The sequence below is a fragment of the Sceloporus occidentalis genome, unplaced genomic scaffold, assembly GCF_023333645.1.
Source record: "Sceloporus occidentalis isolate IW3139 unplaced genomic scaffold, rSceOcc1.0.p SCAF_4, whole genome shotgun sequence".
In the NCBI taxonomy this organism is placed as follows: domain Eukaryota; kingdom Metazoa; phylum Chordata; class Lepidosauria; order Squamata; family Phrynosomatidae; genus Sceloporus; species Sceloporus occidentalis.
Window position 1 is genome coordinate 68,608,080 of NW_028316984.1, and position 18,315 is coordinate 68,626,394.

Consider the following 18,315-nt stretch of genomic DNA (forward strand, 5'->3'; position numbering starts at 1 on the left):
ACAGCCACTTTGGCTTTTATGCAAACAGAGCAGATCTGATATGTTTTGATGAGCATGTAAGAGGGCTGTTCCAATCACCGAGGTCTGTCTTCTGGGGCTTTCCTCCACCACTTCCCTTCTATCCCCCCTTTGTGAAAGAAATTGAATTCGAAAACCACATTAATATACTCCGAGCTCCTACAGTCCCTTTAGGTTTCCTGTTATTGTAATGGAACACATTGTCAGATTTTGTTTACATTCATGTGTTTCTCATGAGAGAAAAAGTCATTCCGAGATGATTCTTTCATGTTTTAGCCCTCCACATACAATTTAATTACATGTCACTTAAACAATTAAAGGAAATTAGAAAATCTTTCTTTGTAAGTATGATTGCACTTTAAACAATGGCTCTTCAAACAGCTTCATATCCACATGGACAGAAGCCAATGAAAAATGGTAATAACAGTACAAAATGCATAAGTAAGAAGCGTGAGGGGGCTTAGAATTTGAAATAAAAATATACCTAAATATTGCAACCTGCCCACACGTTTCTAGCCCTCATGCAACTTTATTAGAATTCGTTACAGTGTCTGGTGGCCAGGAGATGAGATAATATTTCTTTGCATTGCTCTTTATTCTGCCTCTTTTCTTTTCCTGCTTCCACTGCATGCTTCCCTATGTATGTTTTTCTGTATTAAAATTGCCTTTTGTTTTAAAATTTGCAAAATAGAAAACAAATCAAAGATTTCCCTTTTTTCACAAATAAAGAAAGAAAATACATGCTATGATCTCAAACTACAAGAATATGTGATGTTGATTGGGATAATATCCTGGTCCATCAGTGTGAAGAAATGAGGGCAAAAGATAAGTTCCTTCGTTAATTCTTGTGTTGGATTCAACACAAGAATCCCAATATTTTCCTATGTCTTAACAGTTTAATGATACTTTTACTCTTTTCTTCTGCATAGCAGACAAAGGGCAACTAAACTAGTCTGGAGCCAGTGCCTTTTCAAAGGAAAGCTGAGCTGTTGGGCAATTTACTGAAAGGTAAATAAAGGTGTGTATGGAGGATGTTTCTGTATAATGACTTTTGAGCTACCCTTTATCCATGCCAACAGAGCTTGCTTCAAAGCTTTGTGCAAGTGTTCAAAGTACAGTGGACCCTTGTTATATGCTGGAGTTGGGTTCCAAGATCCCCCGTGTATAACAAAATCCATGTATGCTCAAGTCCCATTAAATATAATGACATAGCAAAATGATGTCCCTTATAAAAATGGAAAATCAAGGTTTGATACTTGAAATTTATATATATTTTTTGAACATTTTCAAAACATGTATGCTTGAATCCGTGTATAAAAAATCAGTGTATAAGAAAGGCCAACTGTATACTACTTCTTGTTTTGCATTCCTCTATCTATTCTACACACTTCAGCCTGAAAAGCCTACGGTGAGTGGCTCATTTTCGGATGTGTTGTACAGAGTTTGGAAAATACAGTAACTAGTGACAGTTACGTTTGAATAAACATTAGTTGGTGAGATAGGCTTAGATCCTGCATCACCAGATGTAGATTCTGGAGATGCCAGCCCTCAAACTCCCATCATTTCAGTTTAGTTGCATCCCTACTGATGGGTTTCTGAGGCACTGCAGATCAGGGCTTTGGCAAATGACATCTGCAACCTTCTCCTGGTTGCAAGACATGTTAAGAACAGGCAGCTGGAGAGACACCTTGAGTCTGGTCCCAACTGCCTGTTTCAGTGTGACCAGGAGAGGACCGCAGCCAGCATTTCCCAGTGCCCTGATCTGCAGCGCCTAGGGAACCCTTAAATTGGGGCACTGCTAGGCTGAAAAACGGGGTGGTGGTGATGGTGGTGGTGTCACATTTCATTGTAAATGTCCGTAAACATGACTCCTCTATGGTTACAAAATCAGCTTAGAGTCTCATAACTACTGAACAGGATGCCAGCCATCATTTTTTTAAAGTAGGAATTTTATTTCCTTTTTCCCAGAATTAATCAACATATTGTTACAACGAGAGTAACTAACTACTTTTGGGGTCATGGGTCTACAATTACTGCAACAAGTAAAGGTAGCTCCCTGAGCTCTGTCTCATATTTAAGCTACTGTAGAGAAAATAAGGGCTCTGTGCCAGTTATGTAAGCAGTGCTACTCCCTGCCAGGAAATTTTCTATAGCCCTTGCCTGCTCATATAAAATGAACACTTTCAGCTAATCAAGTGTGACAATACAAGCAAAGGCAGAATAAATATGTACCTAATAAGCCACTGGCATTAGAGTAATAAAACAGCTTCCTTATGTAAGGCCCTCTTTCAAGAGAAAGAAACCTCTAGATTTCCTGTCATCTTACAGTTACATCTTAGGACTCTGGTTATAAGGCGCTTGCAATATTAACTAGGCAATGAGGAAACAACAGAGGGAAGTGTGAGACTGGTGAATGTTATACATATTTAAAGTCTGATTCCCAATGGGAATAAGAATGAGGAAGAATGAGGAAGATATGCCAATGTCAGAATGAAGGACTGATTTTCTTGGAGCAAGGTGATGGAGAAATGGCACCATATATGAGGGTTCAAACCTCTGAGAGCCAGCATGGCGTAGTGGTTTAAGCATTGGATTATGACTCTGGAGACCAGATCAGCCATGGAAACCACTGGGTGACCTTGGGCAAGTCACACTCTTTCAGCCTCAGGGGACAGCAATGGCAAATCTCCCGAAAGAAACTTGCCAGGAAAACCCCATGATAGGTTAGCCTTAGAATCACCATAAATCAGAAATTACTTGAAGGCACACAACAACAAATGAGGGGCCCATCTTCCTAAGAAGTGCTGGATAGGGAGATGTGGGGGCAGGAGCAGAACCTTGGAGGTACAGCCATAAGGAAAATAACATAGTATTAGAGGTCTGGATAAATTAGGTTTTCCTGTAGGAGGCATTCAAGCAAAAACTTCAACTTCATTAACATGTGCAATTCTGCATGATGATCTGATTAGCTCTTACAGATCATTAAACAGTAAATGTGTAAAGGCACCACATTCCACATATCAAATATGTACACAGTTAAATTAAAAGGGAATGAGAAAAAAAATAAAGATAGTTGGATTTCTTTGCAAATAGAAGTTTATAATCCCAAGCAATAGAGGACAATTGATTTCCAACTGTGACAGCCCCGAGCAGACTTGGGAAAGCTCAGTTCCTCTAATGGTAGAATGAATCCTTCATTTCTATTATTTTGGACACCTTTGCAAGACACAAAAGTAGCACAGTGAAAAATGTCTGTATTAACTGCTGGAAGCAGATGTTATGAAGGAAACACGAATGTTTATATATTCTAGCTCAAAGTTTCAAAAAATGATTTTGTCATACAGGAATTTAGCGACCGTATGATGAAACAACAATAACTAGATGGCTTGCTTTGTGGACTAATGTTGTAAAATTGTTAATGGTTGGAGTGCTGGAGTTCGACTTTACAGTCTCATATTAAAATACTTGTTTAAACATGATATTCAGCGTATGATACTTGACCAGTCAATCTCCTTCAACCTAAATTGGTGGCAGCCTTTCATAACTTTTTTATCCTGAGGAATTTTGGAGACCCCACTTGATCTCACAGATCCCTTCCCCTGTGTGCCAACGGTGCCACCAGTTTATTACGTGACAAACTGGTTTTCTCAGATGCCAGCACAATGGGTCTTTCAGATCCCACCTGCTTAGCACCAATTACATCTGACAGCTTTCCACCCACTAACTGAAGCGTCTTTATTAATACCTGTTCTTATTATTCTTGGTAGTGTTTGTTGTTAACTGTAAATTACTTCAGGCCACTCCTTGTTAAACACAAAGAACAGAACTTTATTTACATTCAGAATTTATGATTGTATATTTCTTGATGGATAGTTCTTAAGCTTGTGTTACAGTACAAATTACTTCAGTTGTTACAAATTTACTACTTCCCCTCACTGACTATATTTATGTTCTTTCACTGACTTAGTTCACACAGAACCTAGACCCAGCTTCCTTAGCTGTTAACCTCACAGGTTACTTGTTACATTCTCAGTACACTTAGCTCAGCTCAACTCTCTTTTATATCCGCTCCTCAGGCAGTCTCTAATATTCCCCATAGCCTTCTTGGCTGCAAATCCCTCAGGATCTTGCCACACTCTCTTTAACACTGGACTATAATTCTTTCTCCCCTTTCATAGGCATCTCTCTCATGCTAGGGCCAAACTCTTATCTGCCTCTGCAGGCTTAACACACACAACATCCTTTAGCTGTTACTCCATCAAGGTTATGACACACTCCTCCTATATCACTGGCTACTTCTCCTTTTATACTTGCTCATGACAGCAGCCTCCATCTTTTTTCCATCCTGATCCCTACTGGCTGCACCCAACATTCTCTTCTGCCTGTGTTTCTCCATAGGAATAATCACTTTCCAGTCTCAGGGGACTCTTTCATAAAACTTACTATTGTCTATACTCAGCTATACATCAGCCTCATGTATAGGTCGAGGGCTGGTTTTGATATGACTTGCACATAAGTTGAGGGCAAAACTTAGGGGCATGCAACAAAGGATCTAAATGACGAAGCAAAGGAAAATGATACTAAAGAACTTAGAAAACCCCAGCAGGCATAAATGTTTGTGCTCATACTAAAGGCTGGATGGATGAGAGAATTGAGGAGGGTCAGTGCTTCCAGGATAGTTTACACTCTTGGCTTTCACTAGAGGATGGTTCCTTTTTTATATAAGCATTAAAGTACAGTGCTTACTGTACGTACACTGACCTGTGGATAAATTGGTTTAGCTTTGCTCAGTCAATTTTTGGACTAAAATTTCTAGACATATACATGGGTATATACAGTACATCTTGAATTCAAAAAAGATTGTTTCAATCACAATATCTCGCCAGCATGATTTAGTGGTTTGATTGTTGGGGTATGACCCGGGAGACCAGGGTTTGAATCTCTGTTCAGCCATGGGTGAGATTAGCCAAGTCACAGTTTCTCAGCATAAGAGGAAGGCATGAGCAAGCTTCCTCTGAACAAATCTTGCCAAGAAAACCCATGATAGAATTGCCATAAGTTGGAAACAACTTAAAGGCACACAACAACAAAAACAACAAATCTCACAGAACCCTTAGCAACTTCTCAAAGAACCCTAGAGTTCCAGGGAGAAACTTTGGAGAGACCAAGTATAGATTGGTGGGCTATTTCATTCTACATATTCAGTTAGTCTCAAAGGTGCTACAAGATCCCTTCGCATACTGATTTTCCAGACTAACATGTATAAGATTGTATTATACTTTGAGTAGAAGGCTGCTGGTAACATTAAAGTCAGTGCAGACGTGGTGAGACAATTCCTGTGGGGATGCTGGTGATGATGATAGATGATGATGATTTTTTTATCCACCTCTCCCTATGGATTGTCAATCTGCTCTATTTCCTCTCTTATCTGTTCTGTATTGGTAATGCATTGGAGCGCCTAAATATGGGGCTTGTTGAAAACATGGTGATGGGTAGCACATTAGCTTAATTTTGATGAGCATCCAAAAACCATCAAATTAAGACAAAACACTTGGCTGCTATTTCCCAAAGCAACAGCCTAGATGGTTGCTTCATTCTGCCTGGTAGCACAGGTGGACTTGTGAGACTAAAATATGATATACAAGTACTATACTTAGGTGTATATGCGCCATTTGGGAAAATATGCCTGCTTCCCCCAAGAGACAGGCGACTTTTGTGTGACTGGGGTAATTATTTGAGGGAGATGCTGAGGTTCTCCTTCTGCAATGACCAAACAAAGCATTTACCATTGTATGTTACTAACTAACATTGCATGTTATAGAATACTGTGTTAGAAATGTTTAATTCGAGAAAATTAAGATGTCTTTACAATATTTTACCCTTCCTCTATACAGGTTGTCATAGGTGTCAGAGTCATTTGTTCACTTTTGAAATTTCATTTATGAGACAGTTAAGAGGCTTGCTTGTTTGAGATGCTCACTATATCAAAGCCCTTCCAGGATTTTTACAGAGGGACACAGGGAGGCTGGTTCCTCCTGAGTGCATAATGCTTCTGGATTGCCCTAAGTGCATAATGCAATCATTCCATGTATTAAATTATCTTTCTCTTTCATTATTAAACTGGAACACTAAATTATTACTCTGTGCCACTGAACTTTAAAATTCATAGTGGCAAGTTTCCTATATTACTTCAATAATCTGTATGCATAATGGCCTCTACTGAAAATCCTTCTATTGATCCAGTGCTACTAAGAATATTAAGACAAATGCCAAGAGAATGTGAGTGTATGCATATGTATATACAAGATGATAATCTACTGATCACCAAGTGATTCAGTGATTATTTTTATTTAGAAAAAGTATTAAGTTCCAACCCTATAAAAGGAATATAGAGAAATTAAGGAAGTTGTTGGATTTCCACTCTCATCAGTTTAGATTAGGGATGATAGCAGTTGTAGTCCAAGATAGCTGTTGCCATTCTGTTGAATCTGGAGCCACATATTTCTTATTGCTCCCTTAGGTGATGCAAAAGCATCAACGCATTTGTCTACATAATCTTCTGCTGCATCCACATGGCTTGGAATGTGTGTACTATATTTGCACATTTCATTTTTCTAGACAGGAAAAATGAAGTGCACAAATGCAGAATGGGTAACATCTAACTTGAAAGTAGTACATCAAGCAAGACTCTAATGGTCTATATAGCCCACAAGCTCAACCTGAGTCAACAGTGTGAGGCAGCAGCCAAAAAAAGCCAATGCAATTGTAGACTTCATCAACAGTGTCCAATGTAGTGTCCAGATCAAGGGAAGTAGTAATGCCATTCTATTCTCCTTTGGTCAGACCTCACATCGAATACTGTGTACATTTCTGGGCACCACAGTTCAAGAAGGATATCAAAAAGCTCAAACATATCCAGAGAAGGGTATCAAGATGATTTAAAAGTCTGGAAATCAAGCCTCATGAAAAATTATGTAAGCAGCTGGGTATGTTTAGCTTGAAGTAGAAAAGACTGAGAGGTGACATGATAGCTATTTTTAAATAGCTGAGGGGCTGTCAGGTAGAAGAGGAAGCGAGCTTGTTTTCTGATGCTCAAGAGACTTGGATTTGAAATGCACTGGGAAATGACCTTTTTATTCTGACAGGCCTTTGAGAAGTTATTCTTTATGCAAAACATGCCATGTATCATGTCCTGGACTTTTATTTGATGTTGTTGTTATTGTTGTTTTGGCTGGTTTATGTTTTCAACATAATGTTTTCAACATTTTTAATGATGGTTTAATTACATTTAACTTTTGGATGCTGTGAATTTTAAACCATGTTTATTTTAACTGCTGTAAGCCATCTTGAGTCCCAAATTGAGAAAAACGGGTGGATAACAACAACAATAACAACAGCTTTGAGCAGATACAATTAGCCCCAAGATGGTGGCTTTACCCATCTCCAACAAGTCCCATATTGTCTGGTATAAACAGCAAATCCAAAACTTTCAGTGTCACTGGCTGTGTCTGTATGTGTATTAATTCCTCAGAGCTGCAGACATCTATTTAAAAAAAGAAAACCCTTGGAATTTGCCAGTAGTGACTTCATCGGGGATTGCTTCAAATTACAGGCTTTGGTGCAAGGTTAGGGCAATCACCCATTGTGCTTTAGGTAAGTAATTCTTTTCAATGGGTTACTCCCCAGTGACATGAAAATGAAGGAATCCAATTTTCCCATAGAGATATTGTCATGTGGTCTATCTTGGCCTTGGGAGTGCTCCCTTCCTTTCCGTTTCTCAGTTAATGTGCCAATATAATTTACCTCCTATTTATAGTTCCATGATCCATTTCATTTTCAGCCAAGATGTCTTTTGAGTGAAACCACTTAGAATGAGATGAACAATTTAAACTCCAGTGACCTTCAAAAGCTTTAGACATTACAAACGAATGTCAACTTGAACTCCTTAGCTGTTTAATTAGGAGAGGCCGAGCCAAAATCTGATGTGAAGTCCACAGTTTGGGGCTGGGGACTGAATTGGAAGAGTTTGGCTTGTAAACTTTGCCTTAGTTATTAGAAATGGATGGAAACCTGCTTTTACAGAGAAATAAAAATGACTATGGCTGCATCCACTCTGGTGTCCCCAGGTCAACACCACTTTAATTGCTGTGGCTCAATGCTATGGAATTCTGTCATTTGTTGTGGCACCTGAAATGTTTTTTTTCTGCAGTGCGGATGCAGCATACATGTCTACTTTCACACAAGATAAGCATTCCCTTATTTTATACCCTCCAACATTTCTCAGATGAAATCTGAGCCATGTGTAGTGAACCAAAATCAGTGTGGTCAAGATGGAAAAAGTTATTAATGAAGAGACAAGCTAGAAGAGGTTGCTATGGTTTACTTTTGCCTGTGCCTATTGGGGAGGGAAAGACCCTGCCTTCTCCTCTCCTCTCTTCCTGGCTGAATTAACTGAGTACTCACTTTGCAGCAATGGAAGTAAACCAAGAGGAAAGGATGATAAATTCCAGTTGGTAAGCCGGCCAGCTAACAATACTGTTGTATCACTTGTTTTATTTTAAAATGTCTATATACCACTTACTATTTTTAAAAGAACCCAGCACATCTGCCCAAGACATAAATTCAGTTCCTAGTCCTAACTAAAATAGACCATACAAGTTTTGACTTAACTATTTAGCAATGAATTCAATAGCTCTAGCTTGGAACAGAAATTGGATTTAGGCCCAAATATCTGGCATAAGTGCATGTCTGTGGTTGCTGTCCCAGCAATATGGAACTCTCTTATCCATAAAACATACAATCTAGAATCACTGTTAATATGTTTTCAGATGTTTTAGTGGCTGTTTTTACATTTTATTGACTTAAACATGTATTTTAAAGTTTTGTGCTATAATACTTTTGTGGAAATTACCAGGGCCAAAATGTAAGAAGAGAGAATAGCATAGAAAGCCAACTACCTAACATTTTGATGTGTTAGATTGGAATTTTGACATGGTAAATATTACTTTGTAATTAATTTCTGTACAGCATTAGATTTACCTGATAGCAAAACCGCACCAAAATGGTTTTAGGATACAGTAAAACCTACCCAACTCTTTCAACAGTATCTCATAGGACTTGGTTTCCAGGCTCTCTCACAACCCAGTTCATCTTCCTCTGGACACTTGCACTGTCCTTAATACGAGTATTTGGTGCCCAGCACTGGCACTCTACATGCAGGCTGACTACTGCAAAATGGAGTGAAAACCCCCCCCCCTCCATTTTTGTAATCCAAGGGCTATGTTTCTGTTAACACAGCCTACAGTAGCATTAGCATTTAAAATAAATATATTGCACTACTGGCTCATATTCAGCAAGTGACCCACTAGAACACTTTTCATATGAGCTTTTCCACATGCTGTTCTCATAGCTTTTGATTCTTTGTCCCTGGATGGAGGATTTTGCATTTATCTGTTGAAGTCCATCTGGCTGTTTCAGCCCAACATTCTAGTCTGTCAATATAATTATGTTGGGAATTAGGTATTTCTCTCTGCTCAATAGCATCTACAAACTTGACAACATTGTCCCTCTACTCTCATCATAAAATGTGCCACCACCATCAACAGTAGAACACTACAGGGCTTAAGACAGAGCCCTGTGGCAATCCACACAAGGGCTTTTTCCATTTTGACAAAAAGCCACTAATAATCAACCATGTGTTATGGTTGCTCAGCAAGGTACAGATTCACTTAACAGTACTGTGGTCCACCTTACTTTTTAGCATTTTGCCAAAAAAGAATACAATGGAATATGTTTTCAAATGTTGTGCTGAAGTAAACATATATTACGTCCATGGACTTCCCTTCATCTATAACAGTAGACATGATATTGATTAAATATGAATCTGCTTGTAGAATTAATGTAGCTAACTTTACATCTTCTTTGAATGCTACAGGAGACACCAGAGTGGTTGGAAGAGGTTTACACTGCATGTGCTTCAAAACTAGAATATTCATTACCATTGCCATTTATAGTCATTGAACTACCAATTCCAGATTAGAGGCAGTATTGTGGGAGCCAGAAGGTAGGTGACAGAGGAAAGTTACTCCTGCTGGCTGGAAAGTGTTCTTTGTAGGCAGCTGAAGTTTCTTATTTTGGGAGTGATTCACAAACGCTAAGGATACACTGATAACACTCTTTGTAGAGCAATATATTGAAAAAAATCTCAAAGTTAAAAAAAATGTGACCAGAACCATGGGAGCTTATGAATAACAGACAGGAAATATGAAGATACAGATTGAGTCTCACTTGTCTGTAATTCCAAAATAATCCAAAATGCAAAAGTCTCCAGATGGTTGACTGAGACACCGACACCTTTGCTTTCTGATGGTTCAATGTACACAAACTTTTTGTTCACAAAATTATTAAAAATATTGTATATAAAATTACCTTCAGGCTATGTACATAAGGTGTATATGAGACATACCTGAATTTCATGATTAGACTTGGGTCCCATCCCCAAGACATCTCATTATGTATATACAAATATTCCAAAATCTGTAAAACACCAAAATCCAAAACATTTCTGGTCCCAGTCATTTCAGATGAGGGAAATTCAGCCTGTAGTACTGAATGGGCAGGCTATAGCCAGGGAACCTGACAAAGAAAACAATGACTTTTCCAGACAGCTAATTGTCTGTCTAATAGGAAAGTTCATGCAGCGTCTAATGAAAGAACCTGTTTGGCATGGCACCATTGCTTAGATTTATGTTATGGTTAACAAGCTTACTACCACAGAAGGAAAATCAGCCTATAATTATTCAGTGAATACATACTAGGAGGAATAGCTGATTAATGAGTGCCAAATGCATAGAAGCATTAATTGGGGCTGGAGAAAAGCAGGAAGTGAATTGAGAATGAAAAAAGTAGGTATCCTCCTGCACTCCCTCCAAAGCCGCATAGAAGTGTACTGTTGTGAGAATTAGTGTTTCAGTAATGGAGCCAAGTGCAGAACTCCACCCTGTATGATTTAGTGGCCATATTCACACAGAGAGGGAGCCCTGGCTCAATGAGAATGAATAAGGAATCCTGGCACTGGGACTTTCTTGGCGTACTCAGAATGAGCTATGAGTCTACGTGGGCAGCTAATTTGCTCCCTCTAGCCTCCTTCCCAGGTAGTGGATAGAGTAGCCAGAACTTGCTGAATTGTTCAGACATTTTGCCTTCATGTTCCTGAAGAAGCCAGAAATTATAAACCAAAAAGAACCCTTGGTTTGCAATTCTCTCTTGTAACAACATACCAAGTACCCTGGTTCAAATGATATGGTAAGCTTTGAATTCCTGGTGAGCATAATCGCTCCCACAACCAAGAGCAACAGCAGCACTTTACATTTCTATACTGCTTCATAGTGAACTAAGCACTCTCTAAGTGATTTACAATGCGTTAGCAATTGCCTCCAACAAGCTGGATACTCATTTTACTGATCTACAAAAGGATGGAAGGATGAGCCAACCTGGAGCCCCGTGGGTTCAAACTCACAACGTTGTGGCTGCAGTACCAGCATTTAACCACTACACCACCAGGAGGAACCAAATGGGAGGGAAAGGGCTGTGCCAGGGATGTAGCCAGGATTTTAGGAAGGGGGGGTCCAGACTAAGTGCCACCATTATAATGGGGCTTGGGTGCGGTGGCACAGCAGCACACACCATTCATTTTTCTAACGGAAGGGGGGTCCGGACCCCAAGAACCCCCCTCCCTTGGCTACGTCCCTGGCTGTGCTCACCCGCCTGCAGTGTGTTCTTCGTGCTATTTCTTGCTAATCTGTCCAAAAATGCCCCCAAACCCTGGGAAAGCACTAAGCATTGTTGTTGTGTGCCTTCAAGTTTGTTTTTTACTTATGGTGACTCTATGGTGAACCTATCACGGGGTTTTCTTGGCAGGATTAGTTCACAGGAGGCTTGCCATTGCCTCCCCTGAAGCTGAGAGCATGTGACTTGCCCAAGGTTACCCAGAGTCAGAGTCCAACATTGAAACCACTAAACTCTTAAAAGCATACTGTACAGCTAAAATAAGAGGGTTTGTCCCATGAAGTTATATGACAGAATTTCAAGTGAAGTTTTCAATACTTTCACTGATGTCAGTGGCATTTTAATATGCAATTGTGACTGGAACATGCCCATGAGAGAGGATGTATCTAACCACCTCAGCTGCTAAACATAATATGGAAGATTACTGCTATACAAATATTTTTGTTTCCCATCCATGGAACATGTACTCATGTGAGGTCACAACACTTGCTACATCCAGCTTTCCTATAAAGGGTATCTTCCAAAATTACAGTATGTTGAGAAGCAAGAATGAATAAATATTTTCTTATTTTGTTCTTGCACACAAGAACAAGTAAATTTTGAAGTTTTCCCTACCTCTGAGTGAGAATGACAGCTCTGTTCCATTTTTTAAAATGCAGTTCAGGACATTTTGGCTAAATATGGTGCAAACATTTCCTGCACACTGTCTTTGTTTTAAACAAACCCCAAGTTTTACTATGAAAATGATTATTTTAAAAAGTCCTGAAATGTGAAACATTTCCTAGTGGTTAAGTATTTACTTGACAGGGAGCCTTGGTGTACTGAGAGATCAGTTCTTGTTGAGAATGAGAAAATTAGCAAGCATTGTTTACATTCTTGAATGCAGGATCATTGATCTGTTTAATGGAGATGTGATTTAATGAAATGAGACATGTTAATTGATCATCCCAGTATTGAAGGTGATTCTCAAACTGGATCCATCTCAAAGAATCCATCCAGGAGTCCTGTAGGGCTCTGTTTATATTTGCACGTTTTTGTGGAGGACCGAAGTCCATTTCCTAAATGGTTTTCCTACCTCCAGTGCATGTCCATTCAATTCTACCTGTGCAATTCTACCTATGCAAGTAGTATACTTCAGTTGAAAGGTTGTGATTTATTTTCATTCACTTCATTTTCCTATAGATCTGCACAGATGCCCTGTATCATCCACCAGATGGAACTGAGGAGTCAGAAAAACCAACAACTGTGGAGGAATAGGGAAGACAGGAGGAGGACTACAAAAACCAAGGAGATTTTTGCCCCCCCCCACCCCGCCCAACTCCTGCTGAGATGGAGGCAGACAACATAGATGCCTGGCATTATCGAAGAAAGGCTAGGCTAGTAGGAATTGGAATGATAAGACTTTCTAAGCACCAGCACAACTCTAGGCAACATTGTCAACCGATTTAGGAAGAAAGGGAACAATTAAAGCATATTTTCAGTCTTTTAATTTTTTTTGATCAAACTGGAAGTCACAAAAAATATCATAAACCCCATGAAGACACAATGTCCAGATCACCCTAATCTCACAGAATCAGCACACAGTTACAGACTTGTAAAAGCTACTTCTAGTAATGCTGGATTTTCTTATATCGTTGACAGGGCTAAACATTGAGGACAGCCCACTTCTATAGAATTCTATAAAAAAAACAGCAAAAGAGAGAGAAAGAGAGAAGAGAGAGAAAGAGAATCTTTCTTTCTTTCTTTGTATTTAACACGCACAGACAAGCCTTTGGAAAGTAAGTATTGTTGCATGATGTTTCTTCATATCAAAAATACTAGTGCCTTTTTCAAACAGACAGTCAAACAAAATGCATAGCAACTATGCTGTCCATATGGTGGGATCATAAACTGGGTAGAACTTTTACACCTGCATTACACCACTCCTCTTTTTAAAGGAGTGTTTGACAAGATGAATGCAAACACAATACACAGAGAGAGTCATTTTGGTGCTTGAGATGTGCTGCTTGCGGAGACATTTGTTCGAAATAACTCATACATTCTATAAAGGTATGTAAACAATTCAGGTACGGCAGATTCCTCCTCCACCCCAAAAAGAAAAGAAATTTAAAGAAAAAAACCACACAACACTACAGTCATTAAGATTTGACATGGCCAAAGCTGCTTCATTATTTCCCTATTATCCCTGAGCACCTTAAAAATTATTCTCCAAATCTCGCTTTTAAAATTTTTTTTACACACAACGTAAAGGTTCCATCTTCCATAACAGAGTGGGAGGGACTGTACAGGCTGACATTTGCCCAGTATATGGACTACCAGGATCAAAAGAGCACTTAATCACCTCTGGCTCCTAAACGAAATGCTGTGCGCTTGTACCCTACATAACTGAAGAGGCTTTGGATGGAGTCCACTGGGACTGCAATTAGTTTGCACACATTTCTATGAAACTGGCTCCTGATGGATCCTTTGCATCTTCCTTTAACAACACCCCCCACATTTTTAAAAGCCATTTCTCATATAAGTCTTCAAAAATTAAAAATGCAGATATTACCTTGTCAGAGGAAATCACTACCAAACCTACAGATTACAAAAAGATTGCATAGGAATATCAATGGGCATAGGTGCATCAAATGGTGAGAAAATGCTCTTCATTCTTCTTCACAACATAATATGGCAACAATGATGCTATTTATTTTTTCTTGAAAAATCAAATGATTTCACTTTATTTCAAAATTGTACAAAATGGCAATGGCTGCTTATAAAAAACAAAGTTTCTGGTTGTTGTTTTTTAAAGGTGTGAAATCTCAGGCATTGTACCAGTGGCCCTGAGACCATTCACAGTGCAGTGGAAATTGTGTTTTGAGGCAGAAATTATAACTCGTCTTTCCTTTTCCCTATTCTTTCATGGTCTCTTTCTCGGAGGGTCCGCATGAAGGTTGAAAACCCAGATTCCTAAGAAGAAAAGAAAAAGCTTATTGCACATGGAGAATGGAATTGAAAACAGCAATTCAATCTTTGCTTTAAAGGGCAGTGGGCACAGCAACAACATAGATACAGTGGACCTTGATTACAGATGGGGTTTGGTTCCAGGATCCCCCAGGGATACCAAAATCCATGGATGATCACGTCCCATTAAATGCAGTGACATAGTAAAATGGTGTCCCTTATATAAAATAGCAAAATCAAGGTTTGTTTTTGGAACTGATATATTTTAAAAATATTTTCAAGCTGTGGGTGTTTGAATCCGTGAAATCCATGGATATGGAGGGCCAAATGTAAGTGGCAGGCATCAAACAACACTGCCTTTATGTAAAAGCCACAGTTTGAGGTCACAGTTGCTTACGATTAAGGAGGGAGAACATGTGGCCCTCCAAATTTTGTTGAACTACAATTTCCAATTCCCATCTCTCCCACTGTTGGCTGTGCTAGCTAGGACTGATGGGAGCCACAGCAGGGGTGGGCAGGGGTGAGAATCCAGGGAGCCACATTAGTCCCCCCAGGAGACTTTGCAGGGCCATATCCCTCCACTGCACATGATGCTGGGGAAAAACCCAACCCAAACACGCTCCAAGGGGACCTGGGGACCATTTTCATCATGTTTGGGGGTTGGTTCAGGAGAGTGTTTTCTTGAACACCAAAAAGTTAGAGGTTTTGTTAGTTCCTCCCTCTGATATATAGCCTACAGCACACAGTATTCATTAGTGATCTCCCATCCAAATACTAACCAGGGCTGATACTGCTTAGCTTCCAAGATCTGACAGGAACCCACAATGCATTTAAAGCAATTCATGATTTATAGGACAATGTGCAGTACTTATTTTGCCATGACTGTGGTGAAGAGTCATACCCTTAATCTGCAATTTGCAAGTGATCGAAATCCATGCGATCATGCCCTCAAAGAGTGAGAGTTGGAGCCAAAACACCACAGAAGCCCACAAGCTTTTCCATTAATTTCTGAGGGCTTTAGATTAAACCTGACAACTCATCCGATCTATTTGGACACATGATGTAGTGGGAATGGAGCCACCATTATTTTGTCTGCTGCATCTGTCAATTTTAATTTAGAATGTTACGCATCGGTACTTGTGAAATTTGAGATTCTAGTAAACACCCCGAAGAACTAGCTTTTGATTAGTAATGTACCTGCTATTACAAGTGTTATCCGAAACGTATTATCCAGTCCAGTGAAGCTGTGTGTGATGTTTCTTTCTGCATTTTAACAAAATACCTAATAACCAAGCAACTGCTGAGAAGGAATACACCTACAATTAAATGAGCCTTTCAAAATGCTCTGCTTCAGGATGCATTCAGGAGCCCTTGTTATTTCTTCACAGCAATACTGGATTGGTTTGCAGCCTGCTTTTCTTTATATTCATTGTGGTGCAGACTAGCCATGCCTAATCTATGCCCTCCAGATGTTGTGTTGAACTACAGCTCTCAACATTTTTGACTGCTGGCCTTACTGGCTAAGGCAAATAGGAGCTAAAGTCCAGAATATCTGCTTGGCACAATGTAGGGAAAGACTGTTGTATGAGACAGAGAGGAGAAGATCCAAAGTAACTGGGATCTGTGTAACTTTATTGAATAACTGCCTACCCTCCCACTGTTTGTGAAATGTACTCGAAACAGAGGGGACTTCCAAAAGCAGACTGCAACGACAAATCACCATACCAAAAACGCAAAGACAGAAAGTAAATATATCCTATTGGGCATGCATAAAGAAGGTGGCAGCTTTGGATCCTGGTCAGATAGGTTAGCCCAAGTGGTTGCTACATCTCAGTCAGACCTCCCTGAGAAGTTTTCCCCCCTGGCTATTTAAGAAGCTCAGACGCCTTAAAAAAATGAAAATTGTAAATGGCTGTATTTGCATTTGCAATGCCGTAAACTGTAGCCTTTATGGTAGATGAGTATGATAATAGTAAAACAGTGACATGATGCTACAATGGAAGATAGATTCCTACCATTACTGTCAAAAGGACTAAGACTATTAAGTATAAGCTAAGATGTTGGCCTAGGAGGGAGAGGTAGGTGGGAGAGCAAGTTGTGTATCACAAATGGAAAGGTTTTTAAACTGATTAAAGGAGACTTGTAAAATCCCGTTTCCCAGTAAGTGCTTGGAAGTGATATTCTCCTGTGAACCGATAGGTTCCAGCTGAATAGAGGGTGACAGCTCTCCGTTAGTCATTGGAAGAACCAAGATGGAGTGGCTCTGTGTGCTAATTCAGATGTCAAGAAATGAAAAGGGACAGCTGAGGACAGGAGGACAAGCAGCCAGATTTCCCCCTACAACTGTGATTTTTTTTTTAAAAAAAAAGAGCATATGCATATGCATTTTCCTCTGCCAAACAAATGAGATCTGTCACTTTCATAAATCCTTTTATTTTTGTAAGTGCATTAATAAAGCCAAAATGATTCATAGCTTAAACTCAATTTGCAACTATTTATATTTAGGCTGATAAAATCTCATTATAAAATCAAAACATAGCAAGCACTCTGTATCCACAAGAAAGTTAACAGTGTGGTGTAGTACAGTTCATTGCAGATTAAAACTGTGGAGACACAATTCCTGCAGAATACCCACAAGAACTAACTACAATGAAGGTGAATAAAGATGCTACTTCAGGATGTCACTGCATGTCCTCTCTTAATTTCCCAATATACAAAGGGCAACTGAAGGCACAGGTTCCAAATGAATATGCAGAACCCACTGGAACGGCTTTCATACTATATTGGCTATGACTAGATATGGGATTGGCAGATGTTCAATTTTCTCATTTTCATTAGTGCAAAATCCATAGAGATAATTTTATAAAAAAACAAGGCTCAAAACAAAAGATAACATAATTTTCTGTAGACTGGACCAGGTCCAGGTGATAAATGCATGTGTATGTACAGAGAGAAATGATACAACCATGTGAGTTGTGTAATGATAACATTAAAGCCATTTGCAAAATGCCAGAGGCAGAGAGAGATTGATTGACTGATCATTTACAGATGGAACCATTATAAAATATGACAGTTCCTTCTAATGTCTGTTACTGTTTTAATCATTTACCATGTACTCACCCCTCTGTCTCCATTATACTTTTCTATAAATTTTCCATAGTTGTAGTAGTTGAAGGTCGGGTAACCATCCACACCTTCCTGCTTACATAGATCATGATTCTGTTCTTTGGCACAGTCCACTGCAGCATAGGCAATCTAACACAAGGAAGAAAAACAGATCAGCCATCACCAACAATGATTCACTGCACCAGCTAAATTGAGATTTGGTTGCTTTAAATACTGAACAGCTGCAATGTCACAAAAAACTGTACCATGGAAAATATTTCCAGTAGCAAAACCCAGTCAGTACAAGAACAGTTAAATTCTGTTTAATGCACACAGCTGAATAATGTGTCAAATCCCTAGGTGCAGGTAGTATGGGTCAGGATTCCCCACCCCACCTCAGCCGCTACCCTTGCTCTGGTGGAAGAACTGGTGGAAAGTCCTTCTGCTTCTGTGAAGAGG

General features: G+C 39.4%; 1 protein-coding gene across 1 annotated transcript in view; it reads right to left on the bottom strand.

Annotated features, from left to right (window-relative positions):
- Positions 1-13,291: 13,291 nt before the first annotated feature.
- Positions 13,292-18,315, bottom strand: part of LOC149313966 (protein disulfide-isomerase A5-like) — a 200,736-nt gene continuing 195,712 nt past the window's right edge. Inside the window, exons 16-17 of the mRNA XM_089520261.1 lie at positions 17,872-18,006; positions 13,292-14,757 (exon numbers count right to left, since the gene is read on the bottom strand). Coding sequence (XP_089376387.1) covers positions 14,677-14,757; positions 17,872-18,006 — 216 coding nt within the window. The 3' untranslated portion in view covers positions 13,292-14,676. The remainder of the gene's footprint in view (positions 14,758-17,871; positions 18,007-18,315) is intronic.